Source organism: Scyliorhinus canicula, chromosome 2 (genome assembly GCF_902713615.1).
Source record: "Scyliorhinus canicula chromosome 2, sScyCan1.1, whole genome shotgun sequence".
Taxonomy (NCBI): domain Eukaryota; kingdom Metazoa; phylum Chordata; class Chondrichthyes; order Carcharhiniformes; family Scyliorhinidae; genus Scyliorhinus; species Scyliorhinus canicula.
This window is the reverse complement of record NC_052147.1, coordinates 89,389,808-89,416,027: the sequence shown is the minus strand read 5'-3', so window position 1 is coordinate 89,416,027 and position 26,220 is coordinate 89,389,808. Positions and strand designations below refer to the sequence as shown.

At 47.7% G+C, this 26,220-nt stretch overlaps 1 protein-coding gene across 3 annotated transcripts in view; it reads right to left on the bottom strand.

Annotated features, from left to right (window-relative positions):
• Positions 1-13,118: 13,118 nt before the first annotated feature.
• The window catches only part of LOC119955797 (cysteine-rich protein 2-like), a 74,469-nt gene continuing 61,367 nt past the window's right edge, over positions 13,119-26,220 (bottom strand). For all 3 annotated transcript variants that reach the window (XM_038782380.1, XM_038782397.1, XM_038782391.1), the window contains 2 exons: positions 16,110-16,167; positions 13,119-13,865 (listed from right to left, as the gene is read on the bottom strand). In XM_038782380.1, coding sequence (XP_038638308.1) covers positions 13,801-13,865; positions 16,110-16,167 — 123 coding nt within the window. In that variant the 3' untranslated portion in view covers positions 13,119-13,800. The remainder of the gene's footprint in view (positions 13,866-16,109; positions 16,168-26,220) is intronic.

The window sequence follows — 26,220 nt, the reverse complement described above, 5'->3', positions numbered from 1 at the left end:
GAGCCTCCGCACCGAAATCGGATCGGCGCGGGGGCGGAGATTGGGCGTCATACCCAAGATTGGGTCCGACGCCGCTCCTTCGATTCTCCGGACCCCGGAGCGAATTGGTGCGAATCGTACGTGCAGCGTCTATGCGGCACCAGTCGGGGGCCATTGAAAGAGATCCCCGCAGCGATTCTCCAATGTCAACTGGCCGAGTTCCCGATGGGCGTAGTTCTCCCATGGCCCCGACTGTCAGGAATGGACAGTGGCGGCTGCGGACTCGGTCCACAGCCGACCTGGTGGGAGGCGGGGGAAGCGTTCACCAGGGTGTCTTCCAGGACGGCCAGGCTAGCGATCGGGGGCAACCTTCTTGACTACCTTCTCCACCTGTGTTGCCACTTTCAATGACCTGTACACCCAGATCCCCCTGCCTGTCAATACTCTTAAGGGTTCTGCTATTTACTGTATTTGCTCTTATCCAATTTCAACTTCTACCCAGAGAAGGAGCCAAAGTTCCCATGCAACTTCATCATTTCGCCGTTGACTCACCCATCTCGCGCTTCAGCAGCTCACCGCTAACAAGAGGGAGCTGCTTTTGAACGCTCCCTCACCATTCACTCCCAGTCAACACACAAACGTGGCAGCACACAGATCTGCTCCTCGCTTTGGGGACGCCGACCTCACAAGGTTTCTCCACGCTGTGGATGAGAGACGGGGCACCTGTTCCACCGAGGGGTCGGAGGACCAGCAGCAGGGTCAGCAATGCCACCTGGGAGGGAGTGGCAGTGGCTGCCAGTGAGGGCAGCATGACCAGGAGGATCGCCGTCCAATGTAGAAAAGTTACCACCCCTCTCCTGGCATCTGTTCCATCTGCCACCCTTCAAATTCCAAAACCATCTCAACCCAAACCCCCCCACCCCAATCAACTGGCTGACACCTCGCACCCACCCCACATCTGATCTTCATGCTTATTCCTCAGAACCATGTGGCACCCACCAGCACAACCCCTTCATGTCCCGGAGCAGTGCCCACACATGCCACCTACTATATACTCCCCTAATCAACATGTGTGGTGTTCACAATGCCCTCTCTTTGTCCCTGCAGGAGAAGAGCCCCTAATAAACGGGAAAAGGCCAAGAGTGGGGGAGGAATCCCAGAGATTCGAGTCCTGACCACCTATGAGGAATGGGATCTGGAAATCGCAGGGCTGCCAAGGAGAGAGCAGTGACTGGCAGCGAGGTTGGCCTGTGCCACAGAGATGAGGATCCAATGCCCCTTCACCCAGATGACTTGTTTCAAATTAATAGTTCATGGCAGACAAAATGATCTGATCCTTCCCTCTCACTGACCACCTGTCCATTGTCTCGGAGGATCACAACAAACTGATGAGGCCAGGCCATCCTGATAAGTTGCACCCCCCCCCCCCCCCCCCCCCCCTCTCCCCACCCACCCAAGAGACCATCTCGGAGCAGAGCTCAGTTGAACCCACCGGTGAGGCGTCACAGCTATCACCTCCCCCTTCCACCAACTCAGAGACACACACATCGGTGGGCGACTTTAGTGGAGAGGCTTCTGGGGCACAATCTGGTGAGCACCATGCAAATCAGGTGGAGACAGGAACCTCCAAGAGAGGCAGCAATGGGAGGTCTGCTGGATCCCAGGACCCAGCTGTATCTCAGCCAGAATGCCGAGCCTGTGGACAATGTTCTCCCAGAGTTGATGCTTGAGTTTCAGGAGGGGGGGGGTCAGTGACATTCCAACGACTGCAAGGCTGATTGGAGGAGACCCAATGGCTTCGGGCAGAGGATATGACGCCGACAATGCGTGGCACCAAGGCCTAACACTGCTGGATGGCGACTGCAGTGAGAAATCCTGGATCACGACGTCTGCATCTTGAGTGGTGGTGTCCAAGGCATGGCTCAGTCTGTGATGACCATGGCCGAGGGCCTCAACAGGTCCCAGTCACTGAGAGACATATCCTAGACACAGGTGGACATTACCGAGGCACTCCAGAGTGTGGCCCAGTCATTGAGGACCATCACTGAGGTCGTCAACACCGTGATGCAGACAATGGGGAGCCTCCAGGACAGGCAGCGTCAGATGACTCAGTGGTCTCTGGAGCTCACTCCAACTGCTGTCTGTCCCATGAAGTCCCCCAGGGCCATTTGGGCACCGTCAGGGAGGAGGAAGCTCTGGGGGAAAACCTAGGGTCTGCCACCAAGGAGACAACGGCAGTCTCCATTTCCTCAGAATCCCCCCCTCCTGACCCCAGCGCATCTCAAGAGCAGCAGGCAGAACAGGGTGGCACATCAACGCCGGTGACACTGGTAATTCTGCTGGGGTCCCCTGGCACCAGGCACTGCAGAGGATCTATGCCAAGGACATTAAAGGCCACAGCATGCAGAAGGCAGTAGGCTGCCTGCACCTCTGATGTGCATCCTGTGGACATACCTAGACATAGCAGTAGACAGTGGGAGATCAACAAGAGTGAAGAACACTGAGTGGGCACTGTGAGGGGGTCACAATCTGTAGCCAGGGGGAATGGAGATCTGTCACAGTGAAATGTTCATTATTAAAACATGTCACACCTGATGCATGTGAAGCCTCTGTCACATTTATCTTCACAGTGGTCCTGCCCGCACCCCAGCCCACAGTCAGAGGGTTCCAAGATCAAAAACCCCTGATGCAGACCCCGTTCAGAGGATGGGTATCAACAGAAAAACAGGAGTCAGACTTTAGCAGAGACTGAGAAGCACCAGGGCTTTCCTCACAGTGAGTTATCATCACACTCCTGTCTTGTATGTGTATTGTTCTTGTCGGATGGCCTGATTTATTACAAGAACACTTGTAGTTAAAGTTATGAACAATTTATTAACTTTAACTGTAGGTAAACTATATACAAGACAACAGATGAAAAACAGTAAAATCAAGCGAAGCAACCTGGATCTTCACATTCCTCCAGCTAGTCTGAGGTCAGCTGACTTGAACATTCACTTGTATACTAGTGAGATTCCCAGTGGTCAGTCGGTGAATTACAACACAACCATGATATCACTCCATCCCCTTTCCTTTGAAAGAATAAATTAATACATTGTCATCAGTATAGTTACATGTGGCATCATGAGCCTATGAGTCTAACAATATTAATTTTTTTAATTTTTAAAACTGTTTTAGCAACTAAACACATATATCTATAAATATATATATATATGCAAGAACAGCAAGCATTGTGTGCACAAATAGTCCAAATCTACAAATTAGTATGGTGACCTGCTCACTGACAGTACCAACACAGGCTCATCACCCTTGGAATGATATTATGTATACCCTTGGGGGAGGGGAACAGGGTGGATGGGGTGGGGGCGGTGTGATGGGAGGGTGCAGGGAATGGTGGGAGGAATTGGTTGGGAGGGGAATGGGGGAGAGAAATAGGGTGGATTGAAGTGGAGGGAAGGAAATGGGGATAAGTGAAGAGGGGACACAGCCTCATCGTAGGAGAATCTGGAAACGATTAGGGCCTTCCTGATTCTACTGACATATTGGACCCTTGCCACTATCTGCCCTCCATCCTGCAGCTCCTACTTGGGCATGTCCTCTTGCTCCTCCAGGACTGCCTCCTCCTCCTCAGACAAGGCCACATATCCCTCCGACTCCTCCTGCTCCTCCTCCTACTCCAGCATGTTGCCCTGCTGCTGTACCAGTTGTGGAGGGCAGAGTAGAGCACCACAAAACAGGGGATGTACTGTAGAACCTCTCCAGAACGGTCAAGGCATCGGAACCACCTTTTGAGCAGCCCGACGCACTGCTCAACAACAGCACAGGTGGCAACATGGATCTCACTGTACCGGGCCTCTAAACGATGCCCATGTGACTTCCCACTGGGGTGTTGGGTAATTCCCAGGAGGCCGCTGCATTCGACTTCAATCTTGTTAAACAGATTGAAATTAATGCAAATAAGGATTAATGATATTCTCGCCATTTTTGGGCGTGACCTGGAACTCACCATCGGGAGTGGGCCGGTGAATCGAAAAATGGTTCATGTCCGGTGGGCATCTCGATTCTGTTCTCTCCCGCTATTCACCGGCGTGCCTGGATCCATGGCGTGGTGGAGGTCGCTGAATCGCGCCTGTTGTTTCTATTCAAATAATCATCCAAAACCCTCATGAATGTCTCGATTGAACCCTCCTCGACCACACTTCCAGACTCGAACCACTTGTATGAAAAGCTTTTTCCTCACATCACATTTGCTTATTTTACAAATCAATTTAAATCTGTGCCCTCTTGTTCTTGATCCTATTACGGGAGGGAACAGTTTCTCCCTATCCACTCTGTCCAGTCCCCTCATGATTTTGAACATCTCTATCAAATCTTCTCTCAGCTTTCTTCTCTCCAAGGCAAACAGTCCAAACTTCTCCAATCTATCCTCACAACTGAAGTTTCTCATTCTTGTAAATATCCTCTGCTGTCTCTCCAATTAATCCATATCCGTCCTGTAGTGTGGCATCCAGAACTGTACACAATATTCCAGCTGAGGTCTAACTTGTGTCAATAATACCATCAGCATAGCCTCCTTCTCTTGTACTCCACACCCCTATTAATAGATGGAATCAGATTCAGTCAGAACTTCCAAAGGCTTCCAAAGTTGGACATGTAATTGAACAGGATTCTAATTCAGGATAAAGGAAAGCGTACGTGAGGCTAAATTAGCTCTTTCACAAGTGCCAGCAAAGGTACAACTGTCCAAAAGGTCGTCTTCTGAACTGTATGATCCTAATTAGAAAAGTGAAGATTTTCTATTAAAAAAAAATAATTGTGTTTTCCAATTAAGGGGCAATTTAACGTGGCCAATCCATCTACCCTGCACATCTTTGGGTTGTGGGGTGAGACCCACAGAGACATGGGGAGAATGTGCGAACTCCACACAGATAGAGTGACCCATGGCCAGGATTAAACATCGGTCCTGGGCACCATGAAGCAGCTGTGCTAACCACTGCGCCACCATGCCGCCTGAGATTTTCTCTTTTTACAGTTCATTTCCACATAATTGACAGAAACAAATCTTGCCCAACAGAGCAGGATTGTCTGGATTTAGTCCCCCATCAGTACTCAAGTAGTTGATTTTCTCCATAGAGGCTGAACATTTAGCTCCTGTATCTTTGGAGGGTGAGGTGATGATGGTGAATAGAGGAACAGGCACAGCCGGATTCTCAATCCTTGTTGCAATGCAGTAACCCTCGATTTTAAAAGCTTATCTGAACACGAGAGGATGGTGTCAGGATGCCCCCTGTGGTCACAGTCTAGGGGTTGGACTCTCTGCTTCGCAACACCGGAAGCAAGAATTGTGACTGGGCGGAGAATCGCACAAAATGGAAAAAGTCCATTTTGCGCCTGGCGCTGATTTTGATGCCATGTTCCACTGGTGGCAATATAGAGGTTTGTTCTGCCAACAACAGGCCCATGCAAAACTGTCATTGGCATGGATTTAACTATCACTAGTGGATTGGACACAGTATGCTCCACCCCTCCACAATGCATTGCCCTCTTAGGTGGAAGTCACATGGGTGTGAATTAGTGCAAGTATTTACAGGCAGGGGACCAAGGCTGCAGAGAACCAGCGGCAGGCTAAAAAAATGCCTCAAACATAAGAACATAAGAACATAAGAACTAGGAGCAGGAGTAGGCCATCTGGCCCCTCGAGCCTGCTCCGCCATTCAATTAGATCATGGCTGATCTTTTGTGGACTCAGCTCCACTTTCCGGCCCGAACACCATAACCCTTAATCCCTTTATTCTTCAAAAAGCTATCTATCATTATCTTAAAAACATTTAATGAAGGAGCCTCAACTGCTTCACTGGGCAAGGAATTCCATAGATTCACAACCCTTTGGGTGAAGAAGTTCCTCCTAAACTCAGTCCTAAATCTACTTCCCCTTATTTTGAGGCTATGTCCCCTAGTTCTGCTGTCACCCGCCAGTGGAAACAACCTGCCCGCATCTATCCTATCTATTCCCTTCATAATTTTAAATGTTTCTATAAGATCCCCTCTCATCCTTCTAAATTCCAACGAGTACAGTCCCAGTCTACTCAACCTCTCCTCATAATCCAACCCCTTCAGCTCTGGGATTAACCTAGTGAATCTCCTCTGCACACCCTCCAGCGCCAGTACGTCCTTTCTCAAGTAAGGAGACCAAAACTGAACACAATACTCCAGGTGTGGCCGCACTAACACCTTATAAAATTGCAACATTACCTCCCTAGTCTTAAACTCCATCCCTCTAGCAATGAAGGACAAAATTCCATTTGCCTTCTTAATCACCTGTTGCACTTGTAAACCAACCTTCTGTGACTCATGCACTAGCACACCCAAGTCTCTCTGAACAGCGGCATGCTTTAATATTTTATCGTTTAAATAATAATCCCAACTCTTTGCTTTCTATTAATTAACCAATCCTCTATCCATGCTACTACTTTACCCTTAATGCCATGCATCTTTATCTTATGCAGCAACCTTTTGTGTGGCACCTTGTCAAAGGCTTTCTGGAAATCCAGATATACCACATCCATCGGCTCCCCGTTATCTACTGCACTGGTAATGTCCTCAAAAAATTCCACTAAATTAGTTAGGCATGACCTGCCTTTACGAACCCATGCTGTGTCTGCCCAATGGGACAATTTCTATCCAGATGCCTCGCAATTTCTTCCTTGATGATAGATTCCAGCATCTTCCCTATTACCGAAGTTAAGCTCATTGGCCTATAATTTCCTGCTTTCTGCCTACCTCCTTTTTTAAACAGTGGCGTCACGTTTGCTAATTTCCAATCCACCGGGACCACCCCAGAGTCTAGTGAATTTCGGTAAATTATCACTAGTGCATCTGCAATTTCCCTAGCCATCTCTTTTAGCACTCTGGGATGCATTCCATCAGGGCCAGGAGACTTGTCTACCTTTAGCCCCATTAGCTTGCCCATCACTCCCTCCTTAGTGATAACAATCCTCTCAAGGTCCTCACCTGTCATAGCCTAATTTCTATCAGTCGCTGGCATGTTATTTGTGTCTTCCACTGTGAAGACCGACCCAAAAAACCTGTTCAGTTCCTCAGCCTTTTCCTCATTTCCCATTATTAAAACTCCCTTCTCATCCTCTAAAGGACCAATATTTACCTTAGCCACTCTTTTTTGTCTCATATACTTGTAAAAACTTTTACTGTCTGTTTTTATATTCTGAGCAAGTTTACTCTCATACTCTATCTTACATTGCAGTGCTTGCTGGGGGGTGGCTAGACGGGTTGGGGAACAACTTGGTCCCAAGTCGATGGACTCAGGGGGCTGTATTCTCCATTTGGGAGACTAAGTCCCCACTCCAGACTGAAAACAGTGGTGTTTTAAGCCAGAAATACTGGTGCAAGGTGGCCACCAATTCGCCGTTTTGCTGGAGGCTCGCAGGGAGGCAGCGTAGAGCTCCCAGCTCCAGCTGCCAATACTGGCCCGGAGCATTGCCGGGTCCGTGAGCGCACATGCACATAGCGGCAGCCTGCAGCGGCCACGCCCTGCTTCATGACGGACTCAGCCCGCGGACCAGGACCGCAAAAATAGTACCCCCCCTTCGGCCGCTCGCGCCCCAGATCGCGTCCCTCCACAGTGCCACTAGCCCCGAAGGAAGACTGCCCTGCCCGCGGATCGGCCCAACCCTGACTGAGTCCGCTAATTTCATGATGGATGAGACCACACTTGTCCCGCGCTGTCGGGAACTCAGCCGGTCAGAGACGGAGCATCGTGGGTAATGGCTTTCGGCCGTGGATACGTGGCGCGGCGTACTCCTAGAATACACTGCTTTTCAGGGGGCAGAGCATCACAAATGCGACTTGTACATGGTACATACTCGTGCGACTCGGCCAACGTTGCCTACATCACAAGCTGCAGGAAAGGATGTCCCGAAGCGTGGTACTTTGGCGAGACCATGCAGATGATGCGACAACGGATGAACGGACATCGCACGACAATCGCCAGGCAGGAATGTTCCCTTCCAGTCGGGAAACACTTCAGCAGTCAAGGGCATTCAGCCTCTGATCTCCAGGTAAGCGCTCTCCAAGGCGGCCTTCAGGACGTGCGACAATGCAGAATTGCCGAGCAGAAACTTATAGCCACGTTCCGCACACGTGCGTGCGGCCTCAACCGGGACCTGGGATTCATGTCACATTACATTCACCCCCCCACCATCTGGCCTGGGCTTGCAAAATCATACCAACGGTCCTGATTTGAGACAATTAGGTGTTTTAGTAAGCTCAGAGAAGGGGGCAAAAGAGGGGGAGGTGTGGCGCTGCTAGTCAAGGACAGTATTACGGTGGCGGAAAGGATGCTAGATGGGGACTCTTCTTCCGAGGTAGTATGGGCTGAGAAACAGGAAAGGAGAAGTCACCCTGTTGGGAGTTTTCTATAGGCCACCTAATTGTTCTAGGGATGTAGAGGAAAGGATGGCGAAGACGATTCTGGAAAAGAGCGAAAGTAACAGGGTAGTTGTTATGGGAGACTTTAACTTTCCAAATATTGACTGGAAAAGATATAGTTCGAGTGCATTAGATGGGTCGTTCTTTGTACAATGTGTGCAGGAGGGTTTCCTGACACAATATGTTGACAGGCCAACAAGAGGCGAGGCCACGTTGGATTTGGTTTTGGGTAATGAACCAGGCCAGGTGTTAGATCTGGAGGTAGGTGAGCACTTTGGAGACAGTGACCACAATTCGGTGACCTTTACGTTAGTGATGGAAAGGGATAAGTATACCCCGCAGGGCAAGAGTTATAGCTGGGGGAAGGGCAATTATGATGCCATTAGACATGACTTAGGATGTGTAGGTTGGAGAAGTAGGCTGCAAGGGTTGGGCACACTGGATATGTAGAGCTTGTTCAAGGAACAGCTATTGCATGTTCTTGATAAGTACGTACCAGTCAGGCAGGGAGGAAGGGGTCGAGCGAGGCAACCGTGGTTCACCAAAGAAGTGGAATCTCTTGTTAAGAGGAAGAAGGAGGCCTATGTGAAGATGAGGAGTGAAGTTTCAGTTGGGGCGCTTGATAGTTACAAGGAAGCGAGGAAGGATCTAAAGAAAGAGCTGAGACGAGCAAGGAGGGGACATGAGAAGTCTTTGGCAGGTAGGATCAAGGAAAACCCAAAAACTTTCTATAGGTATGTCAGGAATAAAAGAATGACTAGGGCAAGAGTAGGGCCAGTCAAGGACAGTGGTGGGAAGTTGTGTGTGGAGGCTGAGGAGATAAGCGAGATACTAAATGTATACTTTTCGTCAGTATTCACTCAGGAAAAAGATAATGTTGTGGAGGAGAATGCTGAGACCCAGGCTATTAGAATAGATGGCATTGAGGTGCGTAGGGAAGAAGTGTTGGCAATTCTGGACAAGGTGAAAATAGATAAGTCCCCGGGGCCTGATGGGATTTATCCTAGGATTCTCTGGGAAGCCAGGGAAGAGATTGTTGAGCCTTTGGCTTTGATTTTTATGTCATCATTGGCTACAGGAATAGTGCCAGAGGACTGGAGGATAGCAAATGTGGTCCCTTTGTTCAAGAAGGGGGAGTAGAGATAACCCCGGTAACTATAGGCCGGTGAGCCTCACGTCTGTTGTGGGTAAAGTCTTGGAGAGGATTATAAGAGATACGATTTATAATCATCTAGATAGGAATAATATGATTAGGGATAGTCAGCATGGTTTTGTGAAGGGTAGGTCATGCCTCACAAACCTTATCGAGTTCTTTGAGAAGGTGACTGAACAGGTAGACGAGGGTAGAGCAGTTGATGTGGTGTATATGGATTTCAGTAAAGCGTTTGATAAGGTTCCCCACGGTCGGCTATTGCAGAAAATACGGAGGCTGGGGATTGAGGGTGATTTAGAGATGTGGATCAGAAATTGGCTAGTTGAAAGAAGACAGAGGGTGGTGGTTGATGGCAAATGTTCAGAATGGAGTTCAGTTACGAGTGGCGTACCACAAGGATCTGTTCTGGGGCCGTTGCTGTTTGTCATTTTTATAAATGACCTAGAGGAGGGCGCAGAAGGTTGGGTGAGTAAATTTGCAGACGACACTAAAGTCGGTTGAGTTGTAGACAGTGTGGAAGAATGTTGCAGGTTACAGAGGGACATAGATAAGCTGCAGAGCTGGGCTGAGAGGTGGCAAATGGAGTTTAATGTGGAGAAGTGTGAGGTGATTCACTTTGGAAAGAATAACAGGAATGCGGAATATTTGGCTAATGGTAAAATTCTTGGTAGTGTGGATGAGCAGAGGGATCTCGGTGTCCATGTACATAGATCCCTGAAAGTTGCCACCCAGGTTGATAGGGTTGTGAAGAAGGCCTATGGTGTGTTGGCCTTTATTGGTAGAGGGATTGAGTTCCGGAGCCATGAGGTCATGTTGCAGCTGTACAAAACTTTGGTACGGCCGCATTTGGAGTATTGCGTACAGTTCTGGTCGCCTCATTATAGGAAGGACGTGGAAGCTTTGGAACGGGTGCAGAGGAGATTTACCAGGATGTTGCCTGGTATGGAGGGAAAATCTTATGAGGAAAGGCTGATGGACTTGAGGTTGTTTTCGTTAGAGAGAAGAAGGTTAAGAGGTGACTTAATAGAGGCATACAAAATGATCAGAGGGTTAGATAGGGTGGACAGTGAGCGCCTTCTCCCACGGATGGCTAGCACGAGGGGACATAGCCTTAAATTGAGGGGTAATAGATATAGGACAGAGGTAGGTTTTTTACGCAAAGTGTGGTGAGGCCGTGGAATGCCCTACCTGCAACAGTAGTGAACTCGCCAACATTGAGGGTATTTAAAAGTTTATTGGATAAGCATATGGATGATAATGGCATAGTATAGGTTAGATGGCCTTTAGTTTTTGGCTTCCCATGTCGTTGCAACATCGTGGGCCGAAGGGCCTGTACTGCGCTGTATCGTTCTATGTTCTATGTTCTATGTTCTAATTCACATCTCTTTAACCTGTGATTATCCCTCTCTCCAGTCGCTCCATCTGGACCTGTAAAGACTTAATTACCTGCAAAGGCTCGCATTCAAAGTATCGTCTTGCATAATTGACTTTGTCTATATATGTGTTTCTGGAACCCACCTCTTCATTCAGCTGAGGAAGGAGCTGCGCTCTGAAAGCTAGTGATTCGAAACAAACCTGTTGGACTTTAACCTGCTGTTGTAAGAGTTCTCACTGTATTTGTCAAGACATCCCTTAAACGTCCCATTTAGTGTCATTTTGCACAACAGCCCTGATCTCTCAACCCATCCACTTTCTGTACCACCCTCCACCCCCCAACCTTGTTCCCCCCCCCCCTCCCCACCCCATGGGGAAGGCCCCCCACCTCCGGGCCTGAACCATGGCAGTGCTATCTGGGCACCCTGGCACTGCCAGCCTAGCAGTACCCCAGGTACTGTGGCAGCATTACCTGGGCACCCTGGCAGTACCAGGGTGATAGTGCCAGGCTGATACTGCCCAGTTTCCTATGTGCTAGGGGAGTGTCAGGGTACCACCCGCCCTGAATCCGAGCATTGTAATTGAAAATATGGAAAGATATGTCATTTGAAATATGAGATGAGATCATGCTCAAAATGAATACTTAGTCGTGTTAGAAAAAGCCAGAATAAAGGTACCTTTTACAATCCAAGTGAAATAAAAGTTACTTTACAATAAAGTCATAAAATCTTAATAACTGTTAGAAAAATATATGAACCCTGAGAAAGGGGCAGAGAAGAGAAGCAGAGAAGGAACAAGAGAAGCAAGCAGAGTCAGTTACAGTCAGCTTGGTCTTGGGAAAGGGACAGAGCAAAGCAGCCGAGCTAAAACACCTAATACATCTAAGGAACACCAGAATTTAAAGAGGAGGCAGAGTCAGCTCAGAGACAGCCAGCAGAGCCAGCTCTCACAGCTCGGTACATGGGAAAGATAGAGCATAGCAACCGAGCAGAACAGCGAATACATCTAAAGAAGACCAGATTTTAAAAAGAAGATTGATTGTCAAGGTGGGCCTGAAGGTCCCTTCAATCAACCAGGAGGATCCAGAAGCAATATCTTTTTACTTTTCTGTAAAGACAGTGATTGCATCTTTTAAAAGAAAAAAATGTAATAAAATAACTTAAAAGTTTTAACATGAAACAGTGGTTATTCCAAAGACTACTTTACTTACTTAGCAATGCAGGACCCAGGATCTATGCTACTAAGTGGTAAGTAGGTAAAATTCTTCTGTGAAGGTATGGGTTATACTGGGGGATAACTTGAAAACTTAGTTTGACCTGAATTGCACCCACCTAAGCCTGCATAGGAGTCAGGGAGTGAGAATCCCTGTTCACCATTTAGAATATCGACCCTTTTTGGTATAGGGGGAATTCTAAAAATAGTGGTCAGTTTTTAACTTCAGCATCCAAGATCTGTAATGGCCTGTGGGACCCCTGAGGTGCCATTACGCCTGGTCCATGTTTGTGTAGACCAGTATGAAACAATGCCTTGGGAAGGTCTCACAGGTGCGGCCATTGACTCCAGGGTGCCGGATGAATCTGGCGTCCGAGTATTTAAGCCATTCATCTCATTTAAATATGCAAATTTGGATTTTGCCCTGCAGGGGCGAGATCCAGATTGTGCCAAGCGGAGCGAGTCAGGTGACTTGCGATCGGTCTGATGCCTGGCACTGAGCCCGATTTGGGGCTCTCCCTGGATTCACCAGGATGCACCAGGATGTGAGCTGGGCACAGCACGAATCATGCCCTTAGTCTCCCAAACGGAGAATTCCGGCAGACCAGCCAGCTTGCATCATGTGCGTCAGTGCCTTCAGGAGAGTAGCAGAAGGGTAAGTATATGGGGCGCCATGGTGGCACAGTGGTTAGCCCTGCTGCCTCATGGCACTGAGGACTTGGGTTCGACCACAGACACATGTGGAGTTTGCACATTCTCCCCGTGTCTGCGTGGGTTTCACCCCCACAACCCAAAGATGTGCAAGGTAGGTGGATTGGCCATGCTAAATTGCCCCTTAATTGGATTTTGCTTTTAATTTTAAAAACATTTGAAGAGAAAATATATATTGACTGTGTGCCCCGAGCTGACTTAACAGCTGAACGGTAGATGAATAAAACTAAAAGAGAGGTCCAGAAACGTTTGGCATAGTTTATTATCGATAAAAGATAACTGAATAGCATTTGAACTTTTTTTAATGCATTGGTAACAGAAAGCTTTGTTGATGCCTTTTAGAAAAAACAAGATTTTAAAAATGGAACTTTGCACAATATAATACTGTAGTTACAGGAACATCTGTCCACTTGCAACAGGTGGAAATTGGGATGCACAGTGAGAGAGCGGGATAGACAGCCTATTACACAAGGTTTCAAAATACAGGAGCGATATCACACACAGATCAATACATTGTTGCTCACAGATTGCTGTTACTGCAATGGTGCTTGCGAAATATTTCAGCTGGTCCTTGGCTTTCAAAAGAGTTGCTGACTTAGCCCTGACCATCACTCTCCAGTTTGAGATCTGACAATAGCTTTGGCAACTTCACGGTGGTGTTAAGAGCTGTGGACCACTCGGAGCTATGTTAAAATTTGGGAGATAGTGACAGGAGGCCATCTGGTTCTCCGAGCTGCCTCCCTGCCCCATGACAGCTCACACAGGTTGCACACTACAGGTCAAACTACATTTAATACTTCCGGACACATCTAGTTCTAAACTATTATTACTGTGTGTTATGGTGAATACAGTGTCTTGTGCACTTTGCATTAGCGAGGAAACAGCATAATGTTGGACTTGGATTCTCCTGGAGTCTGGTACACCCATCACTGGCCCCCAGCAGTGTCACTCTTCTCGTAGATGTAGCTTCCGACAACTCCGGTATTGACCCCTGGAATCACAGTAAGGAAAGGTCACGAGCGATGGAAATGGAGGAAGACGCACTGCTAAACAGCTTCTAACTGCTGAGGGGCCCTGCGATCCTACTTAAAATGGGGGGTGCTCCAATCACTGCATGGTCTTGCATCTGCCTATCTCTGTAATCTCTCGAGCCCTACAGGCCTTCAAAATCTCTGAGCTTCTGCATTTCTGGACTCTCGAGCGTCCCCCATTCTCATCGATTCATCGCTGGTGGACTTGCCTTCAGGACCCTAAGTTCTGGAATTCTCTCTCTGAACCTCTCCACTTCCTGACCTCTCTCCTTGTGCAAGACAACCTTTGAAAACTAACTCTTTGACCAAGTTTTTGTCACCTGTCCTAATGGGTCTTGCTTTCAAATTGTTGTCTGATATGAATCCTGTGAAGTGCCTTTTTAAACTATAACACCAGCGGAATGCATATAATACCTTTAACCTAATAAAACATCCATGATGCTTTACAGAAGTGTTAAAGGTGCTATACAAAGTTTTTGTTTTCAGAAGGTAGGGAAGAGAACAGGACAACTGGAGGCTTCTCAAGTTACTCCTCTAGTTCCTAACAAAGTGCATTGATGTGAAACATGCTGAGAGCAGGAATACAAATGGCCTCAAGTTTCTGAGATTTAGAACAGCAGTTTACAAACACGGCAACACGAATAAGCACAGATAGAACAGCTGGAGGCCAACTGAGGGAATATGATGAATGTTTCGCATGAGAGTCTGGGAGAGGAACATAATGTTCAGTTCAATTGTCAGTCTGATTTAAAGTATTGTACTATCCAAGACTGTAGAGTCCGACAATGGGCCAAACCAATTAATGATCCAGGAATATCTTCAAGATATTACTTTGCTTCTGCCCAGCAGCACAGATTGCCAAATGGAAGAGTGCATCAGCATGCAGGGATCCCCAGAATGTTTGCCCTTGAGTCAGCGTGACTCCATTGGGCTGGGTCATGTGCATCTAATGGATGACGGTCACATTCCCAAAGACATAGAGCAGGATTCTCCATTTGGGAGACGCTGGGGTTGAATTGCAACCAGTTTACATCCCACTTGCAAACTGGCAAGAAATTCAGTATTCTTTGCCATGCAAATTTATGCATGGCGTGGAATATGAGGGATTCCCGGGAGAATCCTGCTATCGGACTGCCATTTTGAGTGGGTGGCCCAATAGCAAGGTCCGGCAGCAGGCAGCCCACCTGCTCCACACCACAAATCAGCCTCGACACCCCCCCATCCCCCAGAATGCCTGGGTCATCCCATCCACCCCAAGTATGGAGGTGGTGTTACCTGACGCGCATCCCCCATCTCCTCAGCGACCCCTGTAATAGAGGGACCCCCACAGCGGCCCCTGTTATAGGAGGACACCCCCACAGGGACCCTACCGAAACAGACCCCTCCCCACCCCCCAGAAAAGCTACAGAGCAGTCAAGGCAGGGCCAGTGAGAAGAATTACAGCTGTAACACTTATCTTGAAGCTCCATGTGTCCATTCCTGGAAGGAGAGCAGCTGGGACCTGCCTCTGAGTTTTATTTATTCAAATAAATAAATACACACAGGTCACCGTATCCCAGTGAGAGGGTGGGGGGGGGGGGGGGGTGGAGTTATACACATTGATCACTGGATCCCAGTGAGGGAGGATCCATTCTACACACCGGCCACTGGATCCCAGTGAGGGAGGATCCGTTCTACACACCGGCCACTGGATCCCAGTGAGGGAGGATCCGTTCTACACACCGGCCACTGGATCCCAGTGAGAGTGAGATCTGTTCTACACACCGGCCACTGGATCCCAGTGAGAGTGAGATCTGTTCTACACACCGGCCACTGGATCCCAGTGAGAGTGAGATCTGTTCTACACACCGGCCACTGGATCCCAGTGAGGGAGGATCCGCTGTACACACAGGTCACTGGTTCCCAGTGGGAGGGGGGTCATTCTAAGCGCAGGTCACTGGTTCCCAGTGGGAGGGGGGTCATTCTAAGCGCAGGTCACTGGTTCCCAGTGGGAGGGGGGTCATTCTAAGCGCAGGTCACTGGTTCCCAGTGGGAGGGGGGTCATTCTAAGCGCAGGTCACTGGGATCTTAATCAGAGATCAGTTTTAGATATCAGTGAAATGAATAGAAAGATAATGAGCTGCTAAATCTCTGTCACCTATATTGTGTTAGCATCTACAATCAATCCATCGCCATCATATATCTTTCAACTTGAACCATTTTACCTTTTGGTCCAAACAAGATTCCATAGCAGGGCTTGTGGCAGTAGGGTTGTCCATCATGCTGCAGAGTCAAACAGAAAGACCATTTCAGTAAGAAGGCAACAATTCCATTTACTGCTTATATTCAAATACCAGCAGCTTGTAACAAACATCTCGTTAAAACGAAATCCCGTCATTAACACATTGCTACTTGTGGGATTTTGCTTTCACAGAATCACAGGATAGCACAGCGCAGAAGAGGCCCTTCGGCCCATCGAGTCTGCACCGACACGTGAGAAACACCTTTCCGAGTTACCTTGTTTCCTAAATTACACCGGTGACGTTTTAGAAAAGTACTTCATTGGCTGTGAAGCACTTTGGGAGGTTGTGCAAAGCGCAGTAGAAATGTTAGTCTTTCTGAACCAAAAAGGTTGCATAATGGAAAGGCGAGGTCACTCGACAGTACCATTCACAAAGCCCACCCTCAACAAGCTAGGTGTGAATGCTGCTGAATGTTCTTGTGAAGCAGAAAGCTCCATCCAGTGGCTAAAAGCATAACACTGCTGAGACCCCCCTCACAGCAAATCCCTCAGTCAATCGGGAAGTGCTACGGAAGACCCTGTTAAAAGCCGACAGTTCAGACATTCTTCCACAGCAAGATGTCGATCACAGTCTTCACGGAACTAAGACAGAAACGTTTGATGACAAGACTGGGGTTGAACAGGGATGTGTCATTGCCCCCACCCTTTTCTCTACCTTCATCGCCACCATCCTTCATCTTGACAAGAGCAAGCTTCCCAGTGGAGTGGACATTGTGGTGGAATGTCCACCACATGGGTGGATGGAAAACTTTTCAACTTTAACTGATTGAAATCCAGGAAGTAAACGACACTGTAATCGCTCAGGGAGCTTAAGGATGGAGATGACATTGCCATCTCCACTCTCTCAGAGGAGAATCCCTAAGCCATGCTTGACACCTTCACAGAAGCACACCAAAAAATCGGTCTCAGCCTCAACCTCAAAAGAAGACTCATGTCCTTAACCAACCTGCCCCAGGGCAAGATCCGGTCTTTCCCTCCATCAAGATCAACGGAGAACCTTTCCCAATGATGGAACATTTCCCAGACTTTGGGGAGCCACCTCTCCTCTAAGGCTGACATCCATGTGGAAACCCAACATCATATCAAATCCGTGAGTACTTCCTTCGAATGCCGAAGGATGAGTGTCTTTGATGACTGCGACATCCGTTCTGACACCAAGATCGTGTACAAAGCAGTCATCCTCCCAACTCTCCAAATGGCTCAGAAACTTGAACTACGTACAGACACCACCTCAAGGAGAGATACCATCAATGCTGTCTGACACAGATTCTACTCATCAAATGAGAGGACAGTTGAAGGGTCAGTTATGAGGGGACACAAGTTCAAGGTCAGGGGCAAGAGGTTTAGGGGGTATTTGAGGAAAAGCCTTTTTATCCTGAGGGTGGTGATGGCCTGGAATGTACTGCCTGGGAGGGTGGTAGAGGCGGGTTACCTCATATCCTTTGAGCACTTGGCACGTCATAACATTCAAGGCTATGGGCCAAGTGCTGGCAAATGGGATTAGGTAGGCAGTTCAGGTGTTTATCATGCATTGGTGCAGACTCGATGGGCTGAAGGGCTCTTCTAAGCTATATTATTCTTTGATTCTGACAGGCGTACTAACAGCAGTGTCCTTAATAAGCAGCACTAGGCCATGATCATCTGAAACCAACTCTGCTGTGCCGCCTGCTGCCTAGGATGTCAGAGACTCGACTGCCAAAGCAAATCTTCTTCACCCAGCTAAAGGAAGTCTCCCGAACAAGAGGAGGACGAAGGAAAACAGGTTGAAGACCTACCTCAAGAAAAGCAACATTGGCATCAACACCTGGGAGACCCTTGCACAGAAGAGACCTACTTGGAGGAACCTCCTGATTGAAGGGACACAATTCCTTGAGGACACTTGGCGGCAAGAGGAGGCCCGGAAAAGGAGCCTGAGAGAGGAATACCAGTGAGAATCCAAGGAACGGTCCCACCTCCTGGAAACACCTGCCAAGTGTGCGGTCGAAGATGTGGCTCTCGGATCAGGCTCATCAGCCATGAAAGAACCCACCGAACCATGACTAGTAACACGGAGTTTCTCAGGTGAACAATCATACTCATTAGCGAGTGATCACCGAAGAAAAGGCCTACACTTCACCTGGTGAGCTTTTCCCTTTACTTTTCTTTTGCACTGCTGCACACGGCCAATTTCACTGATGGATTCAGAACTAGCAGTTACCTACAAATCAGTCAACTCACATCCCAATTAAACCCTGAGAGCAAGTCACTCATCGAACTCCAACACCAGTTTACGACAGCTCCCTGCAGGGCCCTGAGGACAGGTTGCTGAGCCACCTTTACAAAGCAGCAGTATTTAAAAAAAATAAATTTAGTGCACCAAATTCATTTATCTCCAATTAAGGGTCAATTTAGCGTGTTCAATCCACCTACCTTGCACATCTTTGGGTTGTGGGGGCGAAACCCACGCAGACACGGGGAGAATGTGCAAACTCCACATGTGCAGTGACCCAGAGCCGAGATTGAACCTGGGACCTCGGCGCCGTGAGGCAGCAGAGCTAACCCACTGTGCCACCGTGCTGCCCTACAAAGCAGCAGTATTGTGATATCGAGGGGTGGAGAAGCGAGCCAGAAAATAACCTTTGTCAAGGTACAGATGACTTTAATTTTCCTTTTCTTAATTAAGAAGCACCTTTGTGTAAATCAGCAGGTTAAAATTGTGAATCACTCCATACACCGACCGTAAGCTATGTAAACGTCACCACCCATTGGCTGACAGGACACTCTTGATCTCCTAACACAGAGGAGAAAAGATCCTGACATTTTACACAAAATCAGGCAGGAAATGGAGCAAGATATTAGCTGACAGCACATGGAAATTGTCAGAAAACATCTGCTTTGACATAATCTCTCCCGGTGTCTGGGAAGGAACTGACATCAGAGTCAGTTTATGCTGTGAGGCAGCAGATTGTACCAACTTGCACAGCCAATGAGCAAATGCGCCTGAAAGGGACGCGAGCTCCACAAGTGAACACTAATTGTGGAGAGGCTGTCTATTTACTGGGGTCACTTTTACCCTGTCTCATTTTGTTAATGCTTTAAAAAAATGTTGGTTTTCCCTCTATTTCTGAAGCGGTGGCTTTGTGCTGGCACCAGTGTTGCCATTTTTCAGCACCTGAACCAAGACTCAACAGGCAATCCTACTGTGGGGGCCATCACATACAATCTTACAATCACTTCTGAATCAAAAAGTTTACCACCCGCTCCAGAGACTTGAGCACATAATGCAGGCTGGTAATTCCATGCAGTAGGGACAGCTGCACAGTCAAACCATCTTCTGGTTGGAATGTTAAAGCAAGGCGCTGGCTGTTCTCAGGTAGCTGTGGAAAATCCCACATCCACTGAGTGGAAAAATAGTAGGGGAGTGAGTTCTGCCCAGCGTCCTGAAAGGAAAAAGGACGTGTTTATCGAGCACCGTTCATGACCATCACATGTCTCAAAGTGCTGTGCGGAAAGTGGAAAATGGCAATGTGAGCACAGTCAAGTGAGCCTTCTAAATCCAGCTAGATGCCGACTTAAATCTGTTCCTTCCTTTGTGATAGCTGTAAATGTTTCAGTAGGTTTGTAATCATGCACGTCGCAAATCATATTCCTAACATTCCCCAGTGTTATGGCCTGTAATGGGTATCCAGGATATAATCTGTGACAGATCAGTCAAACACTGTAACAAGGCTACAGTAGCAATACATGGCTTCTGTGTATCCCCAGCAGGGAAATACTGAGAGAGGCACAGCATGAAGGCCTTTCTATCTTGGCACTAATTGAAGTAAACAGGCATTCATTTCAGAATTTTTCGACTGAGGAACAAATGTTCCTGAGCTCTGCCAATAATTAAAGCAATGTTAACATGATTTAGTTGAATTATTTTCTTAGAACCGTGAAGGTCAGGAGTCAAAACACCGACAGTGACCTTCTTGTAGGGGCTCTTGCTCCATCTCCACAGTATTGCAATTACGGAAGAGCCTACATTTCGATAGCACTGTTCAAAATGTGAGGACATCTCAGTGTTTTACTGTTGGTTGAGGGTTAAATATTGGCCTGGACACAACGGATCACTCAAAGAAAAGCAAAATACTGCAGATGCTTGAAATCTGAAATAAAAAGGGGAGATGCTGGAAATACTCAGCAGGTCTGGCAGCATCTGTGGAGAGAGAAACAGAGTTAATGTTTTGAGTCCCGATGACTCTTCTTCAGAGCTGAAGAGAGGTAGAAATGCAATGGGATTCATGCTGCGGAAGAGGGGTGGGAGCAAAATGGGAGGTCAAGGGATCTGTTGGAGATCAGGAGAGATTAAATGGCAGAGTTGTCATGGACACAAGAGAAAGCGAGTGGTAGTGATTGTGTTAAAGACTAAAGCAAGTGGCACAGCAGAATTTGTTAATAGCAGAATAAGGATCGGCAGTTTCTGAAAGCAACACATGAGAACAAGTTACAGACTGACCCTTTCTCTCTGGACTGGGGCTTGAACCTTCAACTGTTTGAACTCATAGAGCCACAGTTGCCATCTTCTAAAAAAAATGTTTTTATTGGGTTTACACATCTTATATTTCACAATTCGTAATTTCCACGTCCCTGTGGAAGCCCTCTTCCGACCCCGGATGCCAAATTTTATTTTCCCCAGTCTGAGAAATTCCACCAGGTCGGACAGCAGGTCTCTGGCGGCGATCAGAGAGACAAAGTCGCCAGCCCCCCTCCCCATAAAGAGTTCTAACTGATCTGAAACCCTGAAAGTCTGTCACTTTTGGGCATGGCTCCACCATCACTCCCACAGCCCTGGACATCACCTCAGAAAGGTCATCCAGTCGCGACAACTCTGGGGCAGGCCCAGAACATGTGGTGTGGTTGGCCGGGCCTCCCTGGCACCATTAACATTTGTCCTCTACCTCCGGAAGGAACCCACTCATTCAGGTTCTGGTTAGGTGCGCCCTGTGCATCACCTTTAGCTGTGTTAGGCTCGGCCCTGCGCATGTGGAGGTAAAGTTCGCCCTGTGTAATGCTTTGATTCAGAGTCCTCCCCGTATCTTTATGCCTAATTTCTCCTCCCATTTTTTCCTCGTCTCGTCTAAGGGGGAGTGTACTTCCCCCATGAGGCACCTGTAGAGGTCCGCACAGTTCCCTTCCCTAGGTCGCTTGTGTCCAGCAGTTCTTCACTAACTGGTCCTGGTATCTGGGAGGCGCATTGTTGTTTCCTTGAGGAGAACGTTTTTGACCTGAGTGTATCTCAGGTCGTTCGTCTTGGTAACTGGAGCCTCTCCATGAGCTCCCCCAGGATCGCTACTCTTATCGTCCTTGTACATGTCCCTAACTTTCAGTGCCTCTCGTCCTGTCTTCCTCCACCTTTTGAAGGTGGTGTCCATTATTGCGGGAGTAAACCTGTGGTTGTTACAGATAGGGACCATGGTGGCCATTTCTGTTAGGCCTCATTTGCTGCCAAATTCTGCTTCATTTGGTACCATGTCCGGAGCGTGGCTACTACCACTGGGCTCCTTGAGAGTTTGGTCGGGGTGGGGTGGGAACATGGTTGTGACTAGGACTCGGAGGGACATCCCTATACAAGAACTCTCCTCTATATCCACCCATTCTGCCCCCAGTTCCTTCACCCATCACCTCACTCATTCTGCAGTGGCCGCCCAGTGGTAGAAATGTAGTTTTGGGAAGGCCAGGCCTTCCATGTTTCTTTTCATTTGCAGGACCTTCTTTAGGATCCTCAGGTTCTTCCCATGAAAAGCTGATTCTACTATACACCCTGTGTACCTGGGAGAAGGAGAACTCCTTCACCTCTGGGTGTGTGAGCCTCCATGGGTCCACTGCCCCAATCAGTTCCATGAAAACATTCAATTGCTTTGGCATGTTTGATTTTTTTCCCCCTGACTTGGGGTTTAATCTGTCTATCCGGGGGTCCTGTATGCAATTAAAGTCCCCCCACTCCCCCACCCCCCCCCCCCCCCCCCCCCCCCCACCCTCAATGATGAGTCGGTGTGATTCTATGTTGGGGATTTTCACCATGAATCCAACGGCCTCCTTCTGTGTGAGATTTATATGATGCAATGATTTGGGTGTTTTTCACTTCACCTTATGATCAGAATGTCGAAACATTCATTATTAGTTCCTGAAGTTATCTTACTAACTGTCATCAGCAAAGCAATTCCCTCAACACAGGCCCTGATCCCAACTCCTGACCACTTCTTGTCGGAAGGGAACAGGAAGATATTCAGCGGTTTGAGCCTGCTCAGCCATTCATTAAGGAAATGACACAACTGTATCCCTTTCCCTCCCTAGCCTGATATTGTACATCCAGCTCCAGTTAGTCACCTCAATTGGCAGCCAAATGTGACCTTTAACCTTTTATGGCCCGAGTTAGGGGAAGGGATCCCTCGCAACATAGAACATAGAACATAGAACATTACAGCGCAGTACAGGCCCTTCGGCCCTCAATGTTGCGCCGTCCTGTGAAACCCCTCTAAAGTCCCTCTACACTATTCCCTTATCGTCCATATGCCTATCCAATGACCATTTGAATGCGTTTAGTGTTGGCGAGTCCACTACTGTTGCAGGTAGGGCATTCCACGCCCTTACTACTCTCTGAGTAAAGAACCTACCTCTGACATCTGTCCTATATCTATCTCCCCTCAATTTAAAGCTATGTCCCCTTGTGCTGGACATCACCATCTGAGGAAAAAGGCTCTCACCGTCCACCCTATCTAATCCTCTGATCATCTTGTATGCCTCAATTAAGTCACCTCTTAACCTTCTTCTCTCTAACGAAAACAGCCTCAAGTCCTTCAGCCTTTCCTCATAAGATCTTCCCTCCATACCAGGCAACAACCTTGTAAATCTCCTCTGTACCCTTTCCAATGCTTCCACATCCTTCCTATAATGTGGCGACCAGAGCTGTACACAATACTCCAAATGCGGCCGCACCAGAGTGTTTGTACAACTGCAACATGACCTCATGGCTCCGAAACTCAATTCCTCTACCAATAAAAGCTAACACACCGTACGCCTTCTTAACAACCCTCTCAACCTGGGTGGCAACTTTCAGGGATCTATGGACATGGACACCGGGATCTCTCTGCTCGTCCACACTACCAAGAATCTTACCATTAGCCCAGTACTTTGTCTTCCTGTTATTCCTTCCAAAATGAATCACCTCACACTTTTCTGCATTAAACTCCATTTGCCACCTGTCAGCCCAGCTCTGCAGCTTATCGATGTCCCTCTGTAACTTGTAACATCCTTCTGCACTGTCCACAACTCCACCGACTTTAGTGTCATCTGCAAATTTACTCACCCATCCTTCTACGCCCTCCTCCAGGTCATTTATAAAAATGACAAACAGCAGCGGCCCCAAAACAGACCCTTGTGGTACTGGACACCAGTCAGAACATTTCCCATCAACGCCTTCCTGTCCTTCAATTTGCTGCTGAGTGGACTGCTAGGCTCAGTGAGCTTCCCAAATTTGCCTCCTAAATAACGGTTGGTGAACTTCAGCTCATTTACGCCCTGGCTCAGACAGTCAGTATTAGACAAAAAAAAAATCCTGGCTGTCAAATGATGACTTGGAAACCATGGCGATTCTCGTCTCGCACCACTGCCAGAGAGGTGCACTGTATTCAGCCTCTTATTAAAGATATTTGGTGGGATTATCCTCATCCCTGCAGTTCTTTCGCAAAAAGTACCCCACTCTATTCCCCTCCAAATTGGCACATTCAAAGATTTTGGGTGCTGGTTTTAACTTTTCTCACTGGACAGAAAAAAAAGACAGGCAATGGAGTTGGCAGGGTTTCTCCACAGCTTACAGTGAATGCTGTTGAAAGTAAGAACTTGCATTTATAATCGTGACTTTCGCAACCTCATGGCATCCCAAAGTATTTTACAGCCAGAGAGTGTCTTTGAATCGTCACACCCTGTTGAAATGTTGGAAACGCAGCAGCCAATTTAAACGCTGCAAGCTCTCGCAAACAGCAATGTGATAATGACCAGGCCATCTGTTTTTTATGATGTTGGTGGACGGATAAATATTGGCCAGGTCGCTGGGGACAACTCCCGCGCTCTTCTTCAAAATAGTGAGACGGCATTTGGCTTTTAAACAATGTCATGTCCTTTTGTGTTGTTCTGCGTGTTTGTTGGTCACACTGCTGCAGATGTTCTGCTGTGCTGCAGTGAAATGTAGAAGGGGGAAACTGAAAATATATTTGCAAACCTGAATTTAGACTAAGTGAATGTGCCTTGCCACTGGACTGATATAGCCACGGAACGCAGTCAGGGAGAACTGCGACAGGGACAAATATTTGAGGCATTTGACCGTGGCAGAGGCTGGGGACACAGAATGATCTGCCAGAAGAGACACAGAAGGGAAAAATCCAGGTTTCCCACGGCCTCAGGCTCACTCCACGTATTCTGCTCCACTCAACTCTGAGCTAATCCTTAACCCCCATCCCAAAATTAAAATTGGAACCTCTGCCTTTTTTGAAGAAGTTGCCGAACCAGCGCGGGTTGGCTGAACTGGAGCTAGGTGCTCAATAAGTTGATATCTGTGCTTGCAAAAAGCTAGCGAGGTGGTCATAGATCATAGAATTTACAGTGCAGAAGGAGGCCATTTGGCCCATCAAGTCTGGACCAGCCCTTGGAAATAACACCCCACCTAAGTAAACGCCTGCACCCTATCCCTGTACCCCAGTAACCTCACCTAACCTCTTTAGACACTAAGGGCAATTTATCATGGCCAATCCACCTGACCTGCACATCTTTGGACTGTGGGAGGAAACCGAAGCACCCGGAGGAAACCCACACAGACACGGAGTGAACGTGCAGACTCCGCACAGACAATGACCCAAGCCGGGAATCGTACCTGGAACCCTGGTGCTGTGAAACAACAGTGCTAACCACTGTGTCGCCCATTGACACCAACAAAAAAAGGAGTGCTTTTGAAGCACCTCAATGTTTTGCTACATTAAAGGCATGTTATAAATGTAAGTTGGTGTTGTTTGTTGACCCTGTTCTCTATTCAACGTTTTAAAATTGTGCAATGTTCTACCGGATTATAAAACTAGGTCAGCTCCAGTGAACAACACCATCTGCAGATGAAGTATGATGGAAGTTGAATTTCCCACAGCACATCAGCAGCCTGATTCATCTTCTGAATAGCTGAACAATTGGAGCAGATTCACAAAAAAACAGCCAGGCTTTTGAAAGTACTCTGTGAGAACAGCAGCGTACAAATGCTTCAAAAGCATTCATGAGGATTGCCTTGACCCACTATTGTAACTCAGGCACCAGCCTATAGAGCATAGTGGGACAAGGGGCATTGCAAATAGCAATTTTCAGGATGGCAAATGGCAACGAGTGGAGTGCCAGAGGGATTAGACCTCAACTATTTACAATCTCTGGGTCACTGTCTGTGTGGAGTTTGCACATTCTCCCCGTGTTTGTGTGGGTTTCGCCCCCACAACCCAAAGATGTGCAGGTTAGGTGGATTGGCCATGCTAAATTGCCCCTTAATTGGAAAAATGAATTGGGTACTCTAAATTTAAAAAAAACTATTTACAATCTAAACTTACAACTTGGATAAAGGGTCTGCAGGGATTGCAGCCAAGTTTTCTGACAATGCAAAGATAGGCGGGAAAGCAAATTGTGAGGAGGATACAAAAAGTTTGCAAAGAGATTCCGATAGGTTGAGTGGGCGGGCAAAAACTTGGCAGATAGAGTATAATGTCGGAAAATGTGAAGGTTGTTCAGTTTGGCAGGAGACATGGAAAAACAGGAGAAAGACTACTCTGTGGTACAGAGGGACCAAGGTGTTCTTGTAAATGAAACGCAAAAGGTTATCATGCAGGTGCAGCAAATGATTACGAAGACAAGTGGAATTTTGGCCTTTATTGCAGGAGGGCTGGATGTGAATGTGGTTGTTAGAACTGTACAGGCTGTTGATGAGGTCACACCTAGAGTACTATGTAATGTTTATTTAAGGAGGGGTGAAATGAAAGTCATCATAGCCC